Genomic DNA, 22050 nt, shown 5'->3' on the forward strand with positions numbered 1-22050 from the left:
TACGTAGTATGCGCGCTGCACTGACGCTGAATATGAAAACAGGCCTGGCAGGGGAGCTTCGGTCGACTCTTCCACAGCCACAAACGTGCTCGAAAACTGCCCAATGACCACGTTTCGAACGTAGAAACCTTGACAGAATGTAACAAACATGAGGGACCCTATCCGAAGGTGACGGGGCCGTGAGGGAATGTACTGGCTGGCATCCATGGTAAACTGAAACATTTTGTACCTTTAAGCCTCTGGGAATCAGCAGTCCTATCCTCCCGTGGCCCATCACGGATACAATGATAGACAGTGATAAAACTTAGCAAGACCTCCCATCCATCCATCCATTTTCTGAGCCGCTTTCCTTGCAAGGGTCGCGGGCGTGCTGGAGCCTATCCCAGCTATCATCGGGTAGGAGGCGGGGTACACCCTGAACTGGTTGCCAGCCAATCGCAGGGCACATAGAAACAAACAACCATACACACTCACATTCACACCTACGGGCAATTTAGAGTTGCCAATTAACCTACCATGCATGTTTTTGGGATGTGGGAGGAAACCCGAGTGCCCGGAGAAAACCCACGCAGGCACGGGGAGAACATGCAAACTCCACACACCGGGGATTGAACCCCATTCCTCAGAACTGTGAGGCAGACGCTCTAACCAGTCGTCCACCGTGCCGCAGCAAGACCTTGAATACAGAAAAAAAGGCCAAAATTCCACAGCGCATTACATTTTGGGCAAATGGGGTTTAGTGTAAAGTTGCATAATCTGCCCAGGGCCTTCAGAATCAGTAGTGCTGGACCATTTAAATTAAACCATATTGATAATGGCACAGTTTCTTTAACCAATCAGATTTCACATTGGCTCCAGAGACCATCTTACTGGCACAATGATGTCAGCATTTTTACATCCTCTGATTGGTTGGCAAGAGTAAAACTTGTTACAGTCAACTTTAAATAGGAAAACACATCTATGGCGATAGTCACACATTAATACATAATTTACTGATGAGTATGACGTTTATTTAAATGTTATATTTTTGTCATGTTATTGATAAATATTGATTCTCAACTGCCCTGCATAATGTACGTGGCATATAATGTGATTGTGTTTTTCGTATATTTCCTACTACCTATTAGTCAGGAATGCAGTACAAGTTAAGACACTGAGAACCCGGGTCAAAACTTCCTGACATTCACATCATAACGTCAGTCACCATTTTTTGAGGTTGGACCTTTAAGCTCCAAGTGTGCTAAACTTCCACACTGCCAAGAAGGCGCCATTAAACGTTGACTCCAAACAACTGATCAGGCTGCTCTAAATGTAAGATAGTAAACAAGCAACTGACTCTTGGTAACTGAAACACTGACGGAGGTTAAAGGTCGGAGTCCGAAATGGTTTAACAGTTCCCAATAACACTGAAGAGGTTTAAATCAGTCAAGAGCCGCCAGCACAGAAAAATTGCAAATGATAGCACCTCCACTAAGTGAAATACTGTACCTGATTCAATTTCTTTTGAAAAGAGCATCACTATCTTGAAGCTGTCTCATCATTAGGTTTCCAGCAGGTTTTCTAAATATATTATGTATAAAGTAAAATGAGGCCAATAGGGTCTGTTTTTTCCTCTCAAAATCTTCAAAGCATCTTCTACAACGCTGTCAACCAGTAGCGTGCAGCTGGTCCAATCGAACATCAGCAAAAACAAACTGTTTTAGTTTACTTTGCTGCTCGGCGGCACACTTCTCTCTCCCCCCTCATCTCCTTTCTGCTCCTCGCCTGTTGCCGTGGTAACTAGCAGAAGGAAGTTGAGTGGAGAGGGGATTGAAGGGAGGAGAAACCAGGGTAAAGGGGTGGGGGGTTGTGATCGGGTTTCTGGGTAAGGAACCTCAGCTGCTCTTCTCCCCTTTCATCTTATCTCTCATTGTTAATGACTTACTCTACTTTTCCCCACTTCTCATTTTTTCCCATATTATTGCATTGCCCTCTGTTCAATACTCACTTGAATTTAACCTTCATATAGAGCCAATATGGTGTGTAGGTTTTGTACTGTTTGCAGAACTGCACACCATCATAATAAGAGGGTGTGTCTAATGTATTGACTATAGTGTAACAAAATAAAATAAATTGTAAAAAATATTAGAGCGTCAGCCTCACAGTTCTGAGGACCCGGGTTCAATCTCCGGCCCCGCCTGTGTGGAGTTTGCATGTTCTCCCCGTGCCTGCGTGGGTTTTCTCCGGGCACTCCGGTTTCCTCCCACATCCCAAAAACATGCATTAATTGGAGACTCTAAATTGCCCGTAGGCATGACTGTGAGTGCGAATGGTTGTTTGTTTCTATGTGCCCTGCAATTGGCTGGCAACCAGTTCAGGGTGTACCCCGCCTCCTGCCCGATGACAGCTGGGATAGGCTCCAGCACGCCCGCGACCCTAGAAGCGGCTCAGAAAATGGATGGATGGATGGATAGAAGCAACCCTCAGTGTGATGCAGTACAGACCACAATATTAAACCTACATCCAGCCATTCTCCAAACCGCTCATCCTCACTAGGGAAAGTAAAATGTGCTTTTCATTCGGGAATCAAGGTCCAAGGGTTTGGAGGAAGACTGGTGAAGAATAGAACCCAAGCTGCTTGAGGTCCAGTGTGAAATATCCACAGTCAGTCATGATTTGGGGTGCAATGTCCAGTGCAGGTGTTGGTAAACTCTGCTTTCTTAAATCCAAGGTCACCGCAACCGTCTACCAGAATGTTTTAGAGAACTTCATGATTCCTTGTGCTGAGGATCTGTATGGAGATGCAGATTTCATCTTCCAGCAGGACCTGGCCCCTGCCCATACCGCCAGAAGCACCAAAACCCGCTTTGATGCCCATGCCATCACAGTGCTTGACTGGCCAGCCAACTCGCCGGATCGAAACCCCATTGAGAATCTATGGGGTATTATTAAGGGGAAAATGAGGGGCACCAGACCCAAAAACAAAGAAGAACTGACAGCAAGCATCAAGGAAATCTAGGCTTCCATAACTCCAAGGCAATGCCACAGGCTGATTGCCTCAATGCACGGCGCAACGAGGCAGTGATTAAAGCAAAGGGATACCCAACCAAGTAGTGAAGATTAACATATTGTTTTGAAAGTACCATAATTATATTGATTTAATGTGACCCTAATTGTCTTTTTTTTCTACAAAAACTAAGACGTAAATGGTGATTTCTTCACAGTATTAAAATTTTTGGAATTCCTGATTTCATTGGTTTTATGAGCTAGAAGCCCAAATTAGGTCATAATTTGGGCTAAACAAATAAATACTTTAATTGTTAAATTGTTTAAATTGTGGAGCCTGAATCTATATTCTATGAAAGTTTAACTTTTTGAATGGCATGATGGAAATAAAAAAACTTTTCCATGGTATTAAATTTTTTGGAAAGGATCTGTATGTGTGTATATATATATATATATATATATATATATATATATATATATATATATATATATATATATCCTGACAGAAACCCAATTGCTGCACTTTGTTTATTATGAGTTGTGTTGGTGTAATGCTTCTGCATAATCCCCAACGCCCGTGTTGTCACACAGGCAAAATATTATTCAAAGGGAACAACAAACAGCCTCTGCTGGGAGCAGAGGCTGTGAGCATGTTGAAACATGCTAATACGAATACAATTGTGAGGAAAGTGCGTGCATGGAGGGGTGAAGCGTAACTGTTTCTTGATTATTTTTGGAAGCAAGAATTGTGTTTAATAATTTGATGTGTTCAAACAATAAAATGCATTTCTGCAACATGAACAAAGATAGGTTGCACAATTTGATTTGTAATGATTGTGTTCCCAAGTCTAGCATTTATTGAGAAGGAGCTTCCGGTGTAGATGAAAATATTCATTCAGACCCCTCCTCTGACTGTTAGACAAAAGGGGTGACTGGGTAAACGAGGGTTTAACTGCATGGGTTATAATAATCTTAAGCTATTTGATGGCATTAACAATAAAAAAAAATGCTAATGCAAGAATCCTCCCCTGGCGCAGTCACAGATTACATGCAGTGGGTTTGCGTGTTGAAACTGTTATATAATTCATTCTCTGTGATGAGATTTTCTTCCTTTGCTGGTTTCCTTCCTACCGCCCTCGATCTCTCACATACTTCCCTGCCACTGGCACGTTACTTTTTTAATTTAAGGAGAAGATGTCTCAGCCTCACTGGATTTTTTTGTGTGACTTTATAATCTTTTTATCCCTGTCTGGAACTAATTCACCCTAAAATGCAATTCCATGTCCTTTTTTTGCTGCACCCGGCTAGTTGAAATAGTTTGTATTTGCTGTCGAGATGATGTTGTGATGCTAGATCTAAAATATACTGTTAATGTTTATGTGCGTGCACATCTTTAGTGCCGCACTCTCTCACTCTGGTATTGTGAATTATCTGCTCACTAAGCTTCTTAACACTGTCCTTACAGGGGCAGACACATTTTTTATTTTTGTTTGTTTGTTTCAATCGAATTGTTCTGCAGTACCCTTACACATGGAATTGATAGCTCATCACAGGTGGGAGGATTGAAAAGCTGTCCTCATATTTTTCCTCTTTAGAGGTCATCAGTAGTCTTTCGTTTAGATGAGAGGCGCATGTCAACTGCGTGCCCTCACGCTCTGGACAGGATTATCTCCACCCTGTGAATCCACATCTGTGCCACACAAGACTGGCAAAACGACTGTGATTGGTAGCTTTCCCTTCACACTACTAAATGCTATCCAACTGTTATTTGGCAATGTCTCAGGTGCTGTGGCCAGGGCCTCTCCTTGGATTCACGTTTAACAAAGCTGCAATCCAATTGTATTCATTTAGGATCATCTTCCAACTACATAATGACTAAGAAAAGTACAGTGGTATCTTTTATAGTCTCATGTGCTTTTTTTACATCCAGTTTCTTTTCCAGGGGCATTGTACTTGATGGAATTGCACAATTGCACAAAATTCAACATTTTTACATTAATTATATCTTTCTATATCTTAAAGAAAGATTATATATTTTTTAAGTCATATCAAGAGAGATCAACTGATTGTTTCCAGATCATGCTCCATGTGCAGGCACTTGTTGGCAGGCAGAATTTATCCCAAGCACGATTAAAAAAAAAATAATAAAAATTGGCATTCACCAGTCACGCTCACTATGTGGTTTGCTTGGCATCTTTTCCTTGGGTAGAGGGCTTAGCTGCCCCACTTAGAAGGGAAAGGACAGGGAAATCAACAGGAAAAGCCAGGCTAATTCAGCCACATTCATAAGGGAAACTATGTGTACACTGCAGGTCAATTCCGATTTTTTTGCCCAGTGTGACATGATTTTGTCATGTCAATGTGAACAGTACAATTCCGATTTTTTTCAAATCCAGCCCAGGACTCTTTTGTGTGTGGCTATAAATCGGATCTGAATCAAATGCGAGTGCAGTATATACAGTACGCACATGTTGCGCTCATCTGACTGATACGTCATCAAAAGACGATAAAAAGTCACAATTGATCGACAAAACAGACGCAACAAAAGCAACGGCGGACAAAGGAGCAGAAAAACAGCGGAGAAAAGAAGATACTTTAGAACTGATAAATATAAGAAAATGTTAGCTGCGGTTGCACAGTCTTTGAAATTGCCACAAATGTATCATGACGAGACCTACACGAACGGCCATATTTACTTCCGTAAACATGGTGCCTCCTGTTTTATGTGCACACGTGTGATGTCATGGACACATTCCATTCACATTTGATGTCACATTTGTTTTTGTATTGTGAACGACTACATAAGAATACGGTTTAACAAAAAAAATCTGAATTGGGCATTATGCCCTACAGTGTGAACTTAGTACCACTTTATGGCTAAGGCTTAGATTACACAATGTTCTGTCTCGCCAGACCCGTTTCCCCGATACTGGAGTGCGCCGTGGGATTGTGGCCATTTTTTTCTCCGTATTCAAGTCTTGCTAAATCTTCTCCCAGTCTATCACGCAGTGGTGTGCGGTAGGGGCCTTCAGTTCCTTCTCTGCTGGCCTAAACACTATCAAAGCACAGACCTACAATTGCAACTTAATTTAATTATTAATGAATTATTATTAATATTTATTATAATATATATAAAATAATAGGGCGGCACGGTGGACCATTGGTTTAAACAGCTGCCTCACAGTTCCGCCGACCTGGGTTCAAATGCAGTCTCCCCTGTGTGGCGTTTGCATGTTCTCCCCGTGCCTTTGTGGATTTTCTCCGGGTACTCCGGTGGTAGGTTAATTGAAGTTTCTAAATTGTCCGTAGGTGTGAATGTGAGTGTGAATGGTTGTTTGTCTATATGTGCCCTGCGATTGGCTGGCAACCAGTTTAAGGTGTACCCTGCCTCTTGCCCAGAGTCAGATGAGATAGGCCCCAGCACACCCACGACCCTAGTGAGGATAAGCAGTTAAAAAATGGATGGATGGATATAAAATAATAAAAACATGTATGATAATATATATAATTTTTTTCCCAACAGTCTTTTGCCTTCCTTTCATAGCTTGTGACATCAACAGCATATGTACACAAGTTAATCCCTGTGTTCTTGCTTTAGTAATAATGGTGCTAACCCTCCAAATCTGTGCTCATGATCTCCAACTCTCATTGGAGCGGTTCACAGCCGAGTGTGAAGCGGCTGGGATGAGAATCAGCACCTCCAAATCTGAGACCATGGTCCTCTGTTGGAAAGGGGTGGCGTGCCCTCTCCAGGTCGGGGATGAGATCCTGCCCCAAGTGGAGGAGTTCAAGCATCTTGGGGTTTCGTTCACAAGTGAGGGAAGAATGGAATGGAAGAACGACAGGCGGATTGGTGCAGCATCTGCAGTGATGCGGACTTTGTATCGGTCCGGTGTGGTAAAGCAGGAGCTAAGCTGAAAGGCGAAGCTCTTAATTTACCGGTCGATCTACGTTACTACCCTCACCTATGGTCACGAGCTGTGCGTCATGACCGAAAGAACAAGATCCCGGATACAAGCGGCCGAAATGAGTTTCCTCCGCAGGGTGTCCGGACTCTTCCTTAGAGAGTCTTCTTCATTTTCAGTGGCACATTTTAAGAAAAAATCGACTTTATGAGGCCATGTCAACCAACACAGTTACAGTGTGGCGTGTTTCAACCCGGAAAATGATTTTTCTGACACTTTCAGAGCAGCATGTATAAGAATGACAGCTAGCTTCCACAGACAGGGAGGACAAAAGATAGGAGGTCTGCTGCGTCTGTATCAGCATGTATTTGAAAGTTTTTGTTTTTGTCATGTTATTAGATAAATATTGATTGTGAACTGCTATATTGTACTATACACACCACAACCTCTACGGAAGTTTGGAGTTGTTTGGAGGTGATATATTAGAAGATAAAGGTAACCATGTTCTTGCCCTAGTAATAATGGTATGTATTTGTCCTCAAACATGTGAAATGTCTCTTCTAGAATGCCACACATACTTACAGTATATAATGTTTTTGTCCATTATTTTGCGATGGAGTCACTGATAGTGTAGTGGTACACTCGCCTGACTTTGGTGCGGGCAGCATGGGTTCAGTTTCCACTCAGTGACAGTGGGAATGTGAGTGCGAATGGTTGTCCGTGTCTATATGTGCTCTGCGACTGACTGGCGACCAGTTCAGCGTGTTCAGTTCAGGGTGCCTTTCGCCCCAAGTCAGCTGGGATAGGCTCCAGCGCCCCGCGACCATGAACAGGATAAACAGTGTTGAGAATGGATGGGTGGATGAATTTTGCAATGTGATAGTTTTATTAAGAGGCTGATGAGGTCACTGAATGCCCAGGAGTAGTCGGGGCTGTGAAGTCCCGATGCCAGTACGTTCTGTCCCGCCCGTCATGGTCTGATGGGGTCCCTCACATTTTTCACGTTCCGTTAAGGCTTTCTATGGCTATAGCTTTGGAGCAAGTTTAAGTTGAATGAAGCTCCCCTGCTTGGTCCGGCTCCAGAGTAGGCGTCAGCGCGGGGGGAACATACTGCCGCTCAATGAATGTTTGGTAATGCAGTGATGCCTTGTGATACAAGTTGAATTAGTTTTAATTATTTCCTTGACCACGCTCATATCTCAAAACACTGGAATGTTAAATCATCTGCCCCAGCTGCAATGAAAAGAAAATACTGTAACACACAATAACGCTAGAAAGCCACGCAAGGACCACAACCGGAAATGAATTAGTACGTCACAGCTAGTCCGCTACGTCACTTGAGAAAATGGGCCTATAAGTTTAGAAGTACATTCATATAATAAATATCTATCATATAAGATTACCTTTATTATTCACGCAATGGAAAAATTTGCATTGTTTCAGCAACAATACTAGATATAGCAATAGGAAATACAAAAAGAGCATTTGAAGACATCTGGCAGCAAATGTGTCCGTCATTAAAAGGTTGATGCAATAAATACATCAAAATAATAAATATCGAAGCCATAATTTATGAACAATTATGATTACAGAGTAATGATGTTGTTCAATTCAATGCAATTTTACTAATAATTAGCATAGTAATTTGTTTCAGCTTTCGATTTTCGGCATTGGGTTCCTCGATTTTGGTCAAGAATTTTCATTTCAGTGCATCACTATAAACTACAATATCATTTGGAACAGTTCACAATCAATATTTATCTAACAACAACACAAAAACATAAAAACTTAAAATAATATACATCATACTCACCAGAGATGCTGATTTTTTTTTTAGAGATCACAAACCCATCCTCCTTTCTTTGGTCCTCAGAGCTAATTAGTTACAGTGGGACGTTTCTGACATTTCTGTATAAATTGGACATAAAATGTAGTCTGAGCTTCATCTAAATCACAAGAATAAAGAAAGAATCTGCTTAAAATAATAACACACGAACAATTTTACTGTATGTTCTCATATTGTTATAGAGCATAACATATAAACATTCATAACATATAAACGGACTGACCCTCCTTGGCAGCAATAACCTCAACCAAACGTTTCCCGTAGTTGCAGATCTGACTGATCAGGATGAATTTTTGCACCATTCTTCCTTACAAAATTGTTGTAGTTCACCAAACGTCCTCTGATGTCTGGGGAGAACAGCTCTCTTGAGGCGCGAAACAGCATCTCAATTGGGTTGAGGTCAAGACTTTGACTGGGCCACAGTACTCCAGAACATAAATTTTCTTCTTCTGAGTTCATTCTGTTTTTATTTGGTTCTTTGTTTTGGACCATTGTGCTGTTGCAACGCGCATTCACTTTTGAGCTTCAGCTGTTGGAAGGGTGGCCTCAAGTTCTTCTGCATTGATGATAGCAATCTGTTGAGGCCCCGAGATAAAGCATGCCCCATACCACGATGCTAACCTCCATGCGTCACTGTTGGGATAAGGTTTTGATGTTGGTGTGCTGTGCCCCCCCCCCCCCCCCCCCCCCCACCCCGCATATGGAGTATTATGTTCCTCCCAAACAATTCAACCTTGGTTTCATCTGTCTATAGAATATTTTTCCAGTAGTTCTGTGGAACATCCAAGGGCTCTTGAGCAAACTTTAAAGGTGCAGCAATTTTTTTACCTCCTTGGTGTTCTCACATGAACCCCGTTCAACAGAGATGCTGGCATATACCAATCATTTCTGTAAGTCTTCAGCTGACACTCTAGGATCCTTTTTTTTTTTTTTTTTTTTTTTTTCCCTAAATGAGCAGTAATCTTTACAGCATGGCCACTCCTTGGAAGAGAAGCAACAGTAATGAATTTTCACCGTTTATAGACAATTTGTCTAACCATAGACTTATAGACATTAAGACTTTCAGAGATACTTTTGGAACCTCTTCCAGCTCTATACAAATTCCATCCATCCATTTGCTTTACCGCTTCTCCTCACTAGGGTCGCGGGCTGCTGGACCGTATCCCACCTATCTTCAGGCGGGAGGCGGGGTACACCCTGAACCGGTCGCCAGCCAATCGCAGGGCACATAGAAACAAACGACTATTCGCACTCACATTCACACCTACGGGCAATTTAGAGTCTTCCATCAACCTACCATGCATGTTTTTGGGATGTGGGAGGAAACTGCAGTGCCTGGGGAAAACCCACGCAGGTACAGGGAGAACAGGGAAACTCCACACAGGCGGGGCCGGGATTTGAAACCCGGTCCCCAGAACTGTGAGGCAGATGTGCTAACCAGTCGACCACCGTGCCCGTTTGTATGCTATTTTCCATAAAAATATGAAAACATACAATTGTTTGTATGGTATTAGTTCAAGCAGACTGTTTATTCTTGTGATTTACATGAAGATCAGACAAAATTTTATGACCAATTAATGCAGAAATGTAGGAAAGTCCAAAGGGTTCGTCCCACTGTAATTCCCCACTCCACCGTCACCCATTGAGCTTTCTCAGGGCATTGAATTGATTACAACTGGACTGTTCTGTTTGTCTTAGAAGACATTTTGCCTCTCATCCAAGCTGACTTCATCAGTTCATGCTACAAGGCTTAGTTAGGATGCACAAGCCAATATTTGTTTGGAAAAATCAGCTATTGATGCTCCAAGTTAGTTAATAGTTGAGTTTTCCACACAAACATTATCCTTACTAAGCTGGGCAGCCAAATGAAGGGATGCGGAATGGGGAGCCAGTGGTCTTGAAGTAGGCGATACGGTGGACGACTGGTTAAAACATATCCCTCAAAGTTCGGAGTTCGTGGGTTCAAATCATTTCCATGTTCTTCCCGCACTTGCGTGGGTTTTCTCTGGGTACTCCAGTTTCCGCCCACATTCCAAAAAACATGCTTGGTAGCTTAATTAAACACTCTAAAGCAGGAGTGTCCAAACGTTTTCCTTCGAGGGCCGCATACAGAAAAATCTAAGAATGCAAGGGCCACTTTGTCATTGTTCAACATTTCATAAACACGTTAAAACCAATCTATCAAGCAATTATATATTATTGTTATTTTGAGAAACTGCAACACAGCAGCTTTCTCTGAAAGGTGATTAGGTAAGTAGTTTTATATTTTTTATGATTTGGGTAGGCCCACAGCCCTGTATCCCACTAGAATAGATCTGCCCCTGCCCTGAGGAGTTCTTCATTTTCAGAACCAAAACCTTTAACAATCTGTAATAAGATAGTGTTTATCATTCATGTGATATGTTCACAAATCAGACCTTCACACAGAGCAGAAAAGAAGAAAACATGTTTGCTGAATTATCTTTATTCACGAAGCATGAAGAGAAATTGAGTTACTGTTGTAGTATATTGTTAACGTCATCATTATTCCAAACGTGTGTGTATGTGCGTGTGTGTGTGTGTGTGTGTTTAGCATCAAGGAAGCGCATGTGAAGCAACGCCAAGTCAACACTGGATGCAGGTGCTGAGAAAGACATCCACTATCTTATATATCACACAGCGATTCATTCATACTAAGAACATTGATTGTGTAATTTATGCCAATATGAACCACATATGCTGTACCATCATGTTTATTTTATCCATTTTATGATATTCATTGCAGTCGCCCTTTGTTGTATTCGGTTTACTTCTGGCAATACATGATACATATTCACAGCTAAACAGAAAACAAAACAAAAGAAAGAAAGACAAAGTATACGTGAGTCATGGGATTGCCCATGCATGGAAATTTTGTGGCATTTTCTACCCTGCTGATGAATCTAATTTTTCTTCCCTGGTTCTCATCAGGATGAACAGTGCCCAAGGAGTGACACTGTGTCGCTCTCCATCATGAACACGTTGTTTTCCATTTTCTTGACCTAGCTCTTCTACTTTCTTCCTGGTGAAGGAGATCCACAAAGCCTCCTGGAGTTGCCTCCCCTGACTGTTTGACCTTTATTGAGTTTTTTTGTTTTTTTTTAATTGGAGCTACTTTGCTCCTAAACACTTTTGACAAAACAGCTGGAGAGGAGTTCACAAGTCAGTCAAGATTTGCTTTGTTGACTATCGTACACTGCCTTCCTTAGCAAGGTCACTGCAGTTTACAAAGTTTATTCAAACGTTGGATTCGCCAACAAGAAATTGCAATCCTAGAAATTGTGCTTGAATGCTGGACCTGTATGCACTTTTTTTCCCCTAAAGAAGTAATAAATATACAATAGTTAGTGACCACTTCACAGTGTTGGCTACCCCATATTGCAGCATTATTTTGGTCTGAATTCATGTGAATGTGTCACTCCCTAATTTGAATTATCAATAAAATGAGGTATATAAAACGAGGCTTCAAAACTTTCACCATCATTCCTGTCATAATGTGTTGTTTTTCTTTGTACATTAAGGACTACAATCCTGTTTTTGTTTGAATTCTTCATTTTAAGAAATGATTCTTCATCTGAAAACTAAGGCTATAGAAAACAACAGACTCGGGCCAGTGTAAGGAAAAATATGTTTTAATCGGATTTACTTTGATGAGCTACAACATGAATTTAGTGAACGATTCTAAATGGAAATGGAGCATTGAAGTGTTTTTCAATGACAAGGTTGTTGTTTAATAAATGGGATGATAAAATGATTTGCACTGTAATGTACGGATACCTCAAGTCATTTTTCCTATTAAAAAAGGTTCTTTCATGTGTCCGGAGGTACTTGGCTGAAAATTGTTTAAAAGGGGGTGTATTTTTAAACACTTTTGAAAACCACTGATTTCTAATGAGTCGAAAAGTCTCTAGCAAATGTAGACCGAGAGAACTGCTGCAATCATTTGTTTATTTTCACACAACAAAACCATCACAATGCTCTGAGAAACATGGAAAAGACACAGTAAGAAAATGATCAGTGTTTCTTGTTATGTATTTTGGACGACAAAGCCATTAGCAGTCTTCTGCAGCCTGGTTACCCTTCTTGTTACTCCACAATGGATCTGGGAGCATCTGATCTTTTGTTGCTCACCACAGTGGTAAAGAGCAGAAGATAGTACTTAGTATATTTGGTGTGCATATTAAAATGCAGCAGAGATGTTTAGGGATTTATACACTCTGGTACCTGTTTTCAGAAATGCACACTGCACACACAGTGCCGTCTCTGTGTGGACACATCTAAGATGCTGAAGAAAAACATTTGAGGATCCTCCCAAAAAAAAATTCAGTGAATGAGCCCTAGGAGTGTTGAAGGATGTAGCAGCACAGTGAACAGACTAGACACACTGTTGTGCATTCCATCAAACGCCAATAAACATTACTATTGATGGTTGTTGGTCATGGCAAATAATGATCTGGCAGTGGAATATTTAAATTATTTTCCAGCGGTTTTCCATTTCCCAAGTAATCTAAGATCCAGATGATTGATCGTGCAAGAAAGGAATGTTAGTCACTGATTTCCTCATTTCTGTTTTTTTCTCCTCTAGGATTCTGCTGACGGTGGTTGTGATCTTTCGTATCCTGATCGTGGCTATTGTAGGCGAGACAGTGTATGAGGACGAGCAGACCATGTTCATCTGCAACACCCTGCAGCCGGGCTGCAACCAGGCATGCTATGACAAGGCCTTTCCTATTTCGCACATCCGCTACTGGGTATTCCAGATCATACTGGTGTGCACGCCCAGCCTCTGCTTCATTACTTACTCCGTCCACCAGTCGGCCAAACAGCGAGACAGACGCTACTCCTTTCTCTATCCCATAATGGAGCGGGACTACGGGGGAAGGGACGGGGCACGAAAGCTGCGCAACATTAATGGAATTTTAGTTCAGCATGGCGGCGACGGCGGCGGCGGGAAGGAAGAACCTGACTGCTTAGAAGTAAAGGAGATCCCCAACGCCCCACGAGGCCTCACGCACGGGAAGAGCTCCAAAGTACGTCGACAAGAAGGGATCTCACGTTTTTACATCATTCAAGTGGTGTTCCGAAACGCCCTCGAGATTGGATTTTTGGCGGGTCAATACTTCCTCTATGGCTTTAGCGTGCCTGGGATTTTCGAATGTGACCGCTACCCATGCCTGAAGGAGGTGGAGTGTTATGTCTCGCGTCCCACGGAAAAAACTGTATTCCTGGTATTCATGTTTGCGGTGAGCGGTATTTGCGTGGTGCTCAACCTGGCCGAGCTCAACCATCTGGGTTGGCGCAAGATTAAAGCGGCCATTAGGGGTGTCCAGGCCCGCAGGAAATCCATTTGTGAGATCAGGAAGAAAGACATGGCGCATCTGTCCCAACCACCCAACCTGGGGCGCACACAGTCCAGTGAGTCAGCCTACGTCTGATGATGAAGAGTAGAGGAAGAGGAGTGGAGCGAATGTGTGAGTGCGAGAATGAAGTAATTATGATTTTAGTGCAATGAAGCTACCGCAGGGGTCAACCCAAATGATTTACTCTCTGTGATGATGGAATGACAACCAAGTGCCCGTCTTGGTCACGTAGAGCGTCAGGACAGAAATCTAAGACTCAAAAAGACGCATAAAGACATGATGAACACATTTTAATCTCATTTTCGAGAGCTATTCTAACTGCCGTTTTTTACTACAAACTCCTCAGCCCCCTTGTCTTTTAACTGGGAGAGACAAATCCTCGCAGGGCTGGACAGGGAACAACTAAATGGGGCTGTTTTTTGTTATTTTGGGATATTGGGGGAGATGATAGCAGGCTTTTGACGCATCCCATGGTGCTTTTCTGGACTGTGTCAGCTTCACCGAAAAAAGGAACGGGACAGGGAGAATGAGCAGCAACAGCACAAAAAGAAGGAACGGAAGACCTGTCAGAGGCACGGCAGGAGAAAGGAGGCAAGTTTGTGAGTGTGCGAGAATAGGAGGGGGACATCACACTCTGGGAAAACATGTGAAAGTGGGCAAGCGAGGGAACGAGGCTCGGTCGCTTCCTCCCGCGGCTCAAAGTGAAGCCAAGCGCGAAAGAGCTGCTTCTGATCATCGTCACCCCCCGTCCAAGCCAAAGCCAAGAGAAGTAGAGTGATGGTGTTTATGTTTTGTCTCTTGGCAAAATATTATTTTAACACAAACATAGCTAGTACCATGAACACATTTTTTTCGCTCCTCTTCCCTAGCTCTCGCTCGCTCTTCCACCAGAGTTGGCAGCTATGTAGAACCCAGGGGGCTTCGGATGACAGTAATGACCCTCGCTGCTCTCCTTCTACGTAGATGTTGGAGAGGAACAAATGAACACATGGACGTGGTGTGTAAACGTTTGTCTCTCCCAAAGCACAAACCAAACGCTCCTCTAACAGCATTCCAGGGTGTTGAGGGTCGAGGGAGAGCCCGTACAGAAGGACGAGTGGGAAAAGGGAACAATAGCAGAGCCGAGGACTTCAAGATCATTCGATTCATTATATCACAACTTGGTATAATTTTCGTTTGAGAATGCAATGGTGCCATCATTGAGAGACTGATTTTTTTGTTGTTGAAAAGATGAATAGAGTATATGAGTGATATTTATCCATCAAGAGTATATCCAAATAGATTTATTTATCTTTATGGTTGGGGCGTTTGTGACGTTTTCTTTTTTTTCTTTTTCTAAATGTATGAACTGTTTGTCTTTTTTTTATTTTGTCTATCTTTTTCACTGAAACTGATTATCGGCACGGGGAGGGAAGAGTTACTCTTGTGAAGTTTGTTTGTTTGTTTGTCAAATTATATGCTGATGTGCAACTGATTTTGTTAGATGCAATGGTTTTTTTGTTTAACTTTGCTCGTTTGCATTTAAAATGCAAATGCAAATGTTTCTTTTTTTTTTCATAGAGAGCCTTCATTTGCTTTTTCAAAATCAGCTGCACAGCTTCAGGCAACTAAGGCCTGTGAGCCATGTGAAAAAGGCATGTTTACACGATGCAATGTTATTGAATGATCAAGCTGTGTAACCCAATGAGTTGTAGATCTTTTTTTTTTTTTTAATAATTGTGCGTGATCTCCTGAGTGGATTTCAGCATGCATGCAATGTAAAAGACTAGTAAAAGAGAGCTATGAAAGTATGAGAAAAAAAAAAACATTTGAAAGTGTTGCACCTTGATTTATGAAGACAAGCGGGAGAGTGGTAGACTGAAGGATTTTTGGTTGTGAATTACAGAATATAGGGCAGCATGGTGGAGTAGTGGTTAACACTTATGCTGCACAGTCGACAGGTTCTGGATTTGAGCCTGGATGAAGGAGTAAAAAATTCTGTTCAAGCTTCCTGTGCGGAGTTTTATATTGGCTTGCATTGGTTTTCTCCATTGGTTGCTCCGGCTTCCTCCAACATTCCAAAACATGCATTCTAGTTCAGTTGAAAACTGTAAATTTCCCATAGGTGTAAATGTGAATGATTGTCGATATGTGCCCTGTGATTGGCAGGTGACCAGTCCAGGGTGTACTACGCCTCTCACCCAAAGTCAGGTGGGACATTTTCCAGCTCTCCCACAACTCTAATGGGGACAAGCAGAATAGAAAATGGATGGATGGATAGAATTATACGTTCCCAGACACACATACTCAGTTAACACACTGAGCCTACGAAACAAGATATACTGGAGGTATGAAAAATATCATTCTGATATAACGCAGTATATTGCACTTGTGGAAAAACATAAAATGGGCTTGGATAGATTTGACCTCTTCATCTGTTAGGAATAAGCTTCAAGAGGTGGCGCAAACAAAATGGCACAAATATCTTTTTACTGATTCTGGTGCAGTAACAAAGAAACCTCATCACCGTGGTGATATCACTTATGACCAGACAAATGACAAAAAAAATCCCACATTGCAAACAACAACAAAGAGCAGCTGAGGCCAGGCATCAGTTTCAAGAACTGTATACTACAACTCAGCATACTATGGTATTGTCTGATGCTTTTACAGATTTAGATTTACAAATTAGGTGTGGGCCACAAAGACATGACTGTTAATGTAATGATTTTGAATATTCCTAAACGTAAGGACACACACACAACAGATTAATAACTACTAGATGCAAGACCATATAACAAATATTTTGAGGAAATGTTAGTTAGTGCTGTCAATCTCCCCATGCTACATATCGCTTTTATTTCCAATGAGACACAACTGATACAGTGGAACCTTTCATGTTGATCTCCGATTCATTTGGATTTGTAATTATATTTCCCATAGGAAATAACAGAAATGGAAATAATTCAAGCCCTCCCCAAAAAACATAAAACACTGCCTTGAGTTTGGTAACAAGTGATGATGTGTATGGAAAAGCTGGAGTGTGATTGTGTAAATTCTGATATATATTCTTCTCCTATTGCGTTGAATTTGATTTAGGAATTCAGGAAGTGTTTCTAAAAAGGGCGGCACGGTGGCCGACTGGTTAGCACATCTGCCTCACAGTTCTGAGGACCAGGGTTCAATCCCCGGCCCCGCCTGTGTGGAGTTTGCATGTTCTCCCCGTGGCTGGGTGGGTTTTCTCCGGGCACTCCGGTTTCCTCCCACATCCCAAAAACATGCGTGGTAGATTGATTAAAAACTCAAAATTGTGCGTAGGTGTGAATGTGAGTGTGAATGGTTGTTTGTTTCTATGTGCCCTGCGATCAGGGTGTACCCCGCCTCCTGCCCGAAGATAGCTGGGATAGGCTCCAGCAAGCCCGCGACCAGCGTGAGGATAAGTGGTGAAGAAAATGCATGGATGGATGTTTCTAAAAAGCCAAAGAAAAAACTAAACACGTACATACTTTCTTCTTTGATACTGATTGATCGGAGCAATATCATGCATAATGGCAGGTTGAACTCCAAAGTTCTGTGAGAATTTAGAGGGAAACAGCCTGTTATTTAGGTTCCACTGTATTTCCATTCGGTTTCAAGAGGGCTCCGATACAAGACTGTCTGTCAAGCTCAAACCTTACAGGGTCATTAGGGCAGATACAGTAAATGACCAAGCTGAATTGGAGCCAAACTGATCCATTACTGTAGTGGTGACCTACATTGCATTACCTCTGCAAACTGAAGTGCTTTATTCTTGCCTTCTGCTTCTATTTTCACATCAAAACAGTAAACTAACAATGTGAGTATATATTGCAAAGCACATATTATTTAGTTTCCTCTTTATTCTATTAGAATGGGAACATAAAAATGGTAAAATGTCCATTCTTGTACTTCTGTCAGCCACTAAAAATAGTTTTCATTATATTAATGGAACAAAAAAATCCTTTTTGTAAAAACAGAAACAAAAAAACAACAACAAATGATGAAGTCAACATCCATCAACCAACATCCATTAAAATTAAGACTGCAGGCTAAGAGCTCTTATTACAGTTTAAATCTGTGTCATAACATAATATGGCTTTCACATGTCAACAAGCACAAGCTCCACTGTGTCTTGGAGCGACAAGAACAAAGGATGAAGCCGACAAAATCCCCATAAAATCTCTGTTCTCTACTCACTCCCACCGTCATAATCTCTCTGATTCTTCCTGGTGATTATCCCCAGATTTAGACTCTTCCAAGCATCTTCTATGCTCCTCATTTGGGATTGATGTGTTCCACTGTATGCGCTGGGCAGATACACTGACACGACACTCCAGAATACCTAATAATAGAGTTGGAGTCTTGGCTTCTTCCTCAGTTAGCGCTTGCACTTGTAGAAAAAGGCTTATCACTGACCCTTGAGCCTTAAGGCCAAGCCAATGTCCTGTACCATGCGCACTCGCTACCCAGAACTGATCTCATCTCCACCACAAGGGTCAGTGCGTGTGTTACACCTATTTTAGAGGATGGTGGACACACGTTAAACTTGTTTGTCTAAAATCCCGTCAGTGTGTGGTTGTAGAACGACATACAGGACAAATGGGTTCATTTAGAACACATGACTCCTCACAGGCAACACGACAGTCAGCAGTCCATCACTACCCAAGGCAGGCAAATTTCTTCCAACATTCCACTACTCTCCACAGTCTCCACTTTTCTATTTGTCAATGTGAAATTATGCAGCTTTGTTTGTTCTCTTTTGCTTATCTTTTTGACTTGTGGGTTCATTTTGTTGTCTGTTGCTCTTTTTGTGTGGTAAGATGTCAAAAAAAAAGAAAGTTTTTGTATGTAAAAGATCAAAAGATACAAATATCAACAAGAGTAGAGAGCCTAAAAGAAAATATGTTATATTGCCTCCCATGCCAAAGTGATATGCAAAATTTGATTTGTTTTTTTAACTGCATGTGTAATGGATAGATTAAGCATGCTTCTGTTTTCTTCCACAATAACTTTGAAGTACGTTTTTTTTAGCAAGCTGTTGCGTCTCAATGCCAAGTGTGTATATAAATGACCAAGGTTTTCAGACAGTACAGAGACACAATACCAACTCAGTGATTGTAGTTCAACAGACACCCAAAAGATTTTGATAACCTCAACACAGTCAACCTTTTTACCTTAGGATACACATGAAAATACCTTTAAACATATTGTAGAAGAGGTTCTGCTTTATACGCCAATAAGTCCAGCAAAACGCAGGGTATACAAAGCAGATCAGACCATTCCAGGGTTAAGATCCCAGCACGTCTAATCAAAATACAATTTTAAAACTTTTAATGTTGAATACCGTGAAATTTCTGTGAAATAATTTTGCAAAATGATTGTTTCAGTGGCGGCACGGTGGCCGACTGGTTAGAGCGTCAGCCTCACAGTTCTGAGGACCCGGGTTCAATCCCCGGCCCCGACTGTGTGGAGTTTGCATGTTCTCCCCGTGCCTGCGTGGGTTTTCTCCGGGCACTCCGGTTTCCTCCCTCATCCCAAAAAACATGCATAAATTGGAGACTCTAAATTGCCCGTAGGTGTGACTGTGAGTGCGAATGGTTGTCTGTTTGTATGTGCCCTGTGATTGGCTGGCAACCAGTTCAGGGTGTACCCCGCCTCCTGCCCGATGACAGCTGGGATAGGCTCCAGCACGCCCGCGACCCTAGTGAGGATAAGCGGCTCAGAAAATGGATGGATGGATGGATGGATTGTTTCAGTCCAACAGACTCAGGAAATAAAGTATTTGTGATCTTTGGAAACGGAAATCACTTTTATAGAAACAATCAAGTAAGCGTACTTTCCGTTTGCCATCTTATACTTGGGAGTCTAGTAACGATAATGAAGAATGATTCATGGTCTACTGGTGCTACTGAGGTTAGACTTCACCAAAATTCGGACATCAATGTAGACCTAATCATTGGTTTTCCTATTTACAAGTGCAAAGTAGATGTCCATAAAATCATGCTCTTTGTCTTGACTGTTCCAAATTACTAACAACACAAACACTCATTTTATAGTACACTGACAAACAATCAGATTCCTCAGGAAATCAGCATGTTTCATTAGGGCAGAGGTGCACTCAGCTAACATATTCCTTTTTAAAACACTGCTAAAAGAACCTTAAAGCTGTGTTTCCACCAAGTAGTTCAACTTTTTTTTTTTTACCATAATAAAAAGTTGTGAAAACATACCACACCACCGTTTTTTTTTGTTGTTTTTTTTTTTTTAACTAACTCCCATTTGGGTGTGGTATCTAAAGTGTGTAGCTTGACACATTGCAGTCTGTGAGAGACTCAAGTAATAATTGGAGTTGTAAGGAATGGATGGGCTATTCCCAAACAAACTTTTCTTCTTTTTGTCATAAACAGCTACTTCCCAAGAATAATGAACACAAAACGCTGGGTGTCCTCCATTGTTTTGCTGTGTCACATTCCTTTTTTATGTTGAATACACCGACAGGTTGCATGTGCCGCACTGTTGTTACGTAACAATATTTACTTCAAAATTGTACTGTGACAAGCAGAACAGAACTGCACTGATTGGTGGAAAGGTGGCATAAGATAAATATAGGAACTAGATTGTCAGATCCCCACTTGTACATTGAAGGGCTTCTGACTTGATACAAACTTTAAAAAAAAAAAAGCCATAACTTAATCAAATATATTTAACTTTGCAGCATTTAAGACAAATCACTTTCATATGTAAAACAAGATAGCTTATTAACGATTTTGTTACTATAATGTGAAAAAAGTAATTTAAAGCACTATACTGATGAGTCTGAACTGTGGGCCAGATTAGATCCATTTCAGCATTCACTGTTCACTAATCTATGACAGTAACAATCGTGATTACTTCATCTAATTAGTGAGTGAAAGATTCCAGCACAGTGGATTTGATTGAGCACCTCTGTGCCACACTGACTCATGCTCATGAACTGGATGGTGACCTGCTTGTCCTTTCAATTTCATGAAATGACTTGGCGATGTTCATTTGTACAATACACAAATCCAAGTGAAGAAATGAAACATTTTACCACAAGGCCACATACTCCAAGTCCATGTCGATTTGTGCTTGGACTATTACTGTGCATGCGAGCACACTATGGGAGCGGCTTCTCTCGAGGAGTGTGAAAAGTGCAGTATTAGCCAATATTTTGGCATCCCACAGGTCATCAATATTTAATATGACATGATGAAAAGATTAAAACAAATCAAGCCCTTCAAATGTGAGCATAGGTTTTGTTACCATTATGTGCGACACATGTACAGAGTTTAAAAAGGTTCAAGAAAAAGTGTGACCATGAATCAAACATACAAAAAAAAACATTCTTTGTGCTCTCCGTAAAAATCTCCTGGACTGCAGATTCCAAGGTGTACTGTACCTGAAGAACCTTAAAGGTTTACTGTATATTTCTGACTGATGTTCTGTATGTAAAGACTGAATTAAACCTTGAATGTTACATCATGCCTGGTGTTGATTTCTGACCGTGTCTCTGTGTTATTTAATCTAAAGCGTGGATGGATGTGTGTGTGTGACCGAAGTAGCAATGTGGATATCCATCATATATCATTTTAAAGGCAAAATTGTTGATGCAGCTCTTGTATTGGTCCCAGTGAGTGATGAAACGTTCTGAGCTTTAGCGCATACTATATTTCCTATAGGTGACATTAAAACCTTTCAGAAGGATTAAACTCCTACACTCTGAAACTGATCAGACCAGAGGAAATATGTGTTTGTTTGATGTCCCTGCAACATTCATCACATGTACTTCACACACTTTATATGCCACAACTCCGTGTGACCTCCTGAATCATTTACATACGTGTACTCTACACATTGTATTACATTAACTGTGCTATAGTGTGTTTGTTTGTGTGTGTGCCGAGTCCAACACCAACCC

The 22050-nt window shown here is 41.4% G+C and overlaps 1 protein-coding gene across 1 annotated transcript in view; it reads left to right on the plus strand.

The window, feature by feature from the left end:
• LOC133482455 (gap junction delta-2 protein) overlaps window positions 1-21614 on the plus strand; it is a 41060-nt gene extending 19446 nt beyond the window's left edge. Inside the window, exon 3 of the mRNA XM_061782605.1 lies at window positions 13340-21614. Coding sequence (XP_061638589.1) covers window positions 13340-14189 — 850 coding nt within the window. The 3' untranslated portion in view covers window positions 14190-21614. The remainder of the gene's footprint in view (window positions 1-13339) is intronic.
• Window positions 21615-22050: the final 436 nt, after the last annotated feature.

The sequence above is a fragment of the Phyllopteryx taeniolatus genome, chromosome 8, assembly GCF_024500385.1.
Source record: "Phyllopteryx taeniolatus isolate TA_2022b chromosome 8, UOR_Ptae_1.2, whole genome shotgun sequence".
Classification (NCBI taxonomy): Eukaryota; Metazoa; Chordata; class Actinopteri; order Syngnathiformes; family Syngnathidae; genus Phyllopteryx; species Phyllopteryx taeniolatus.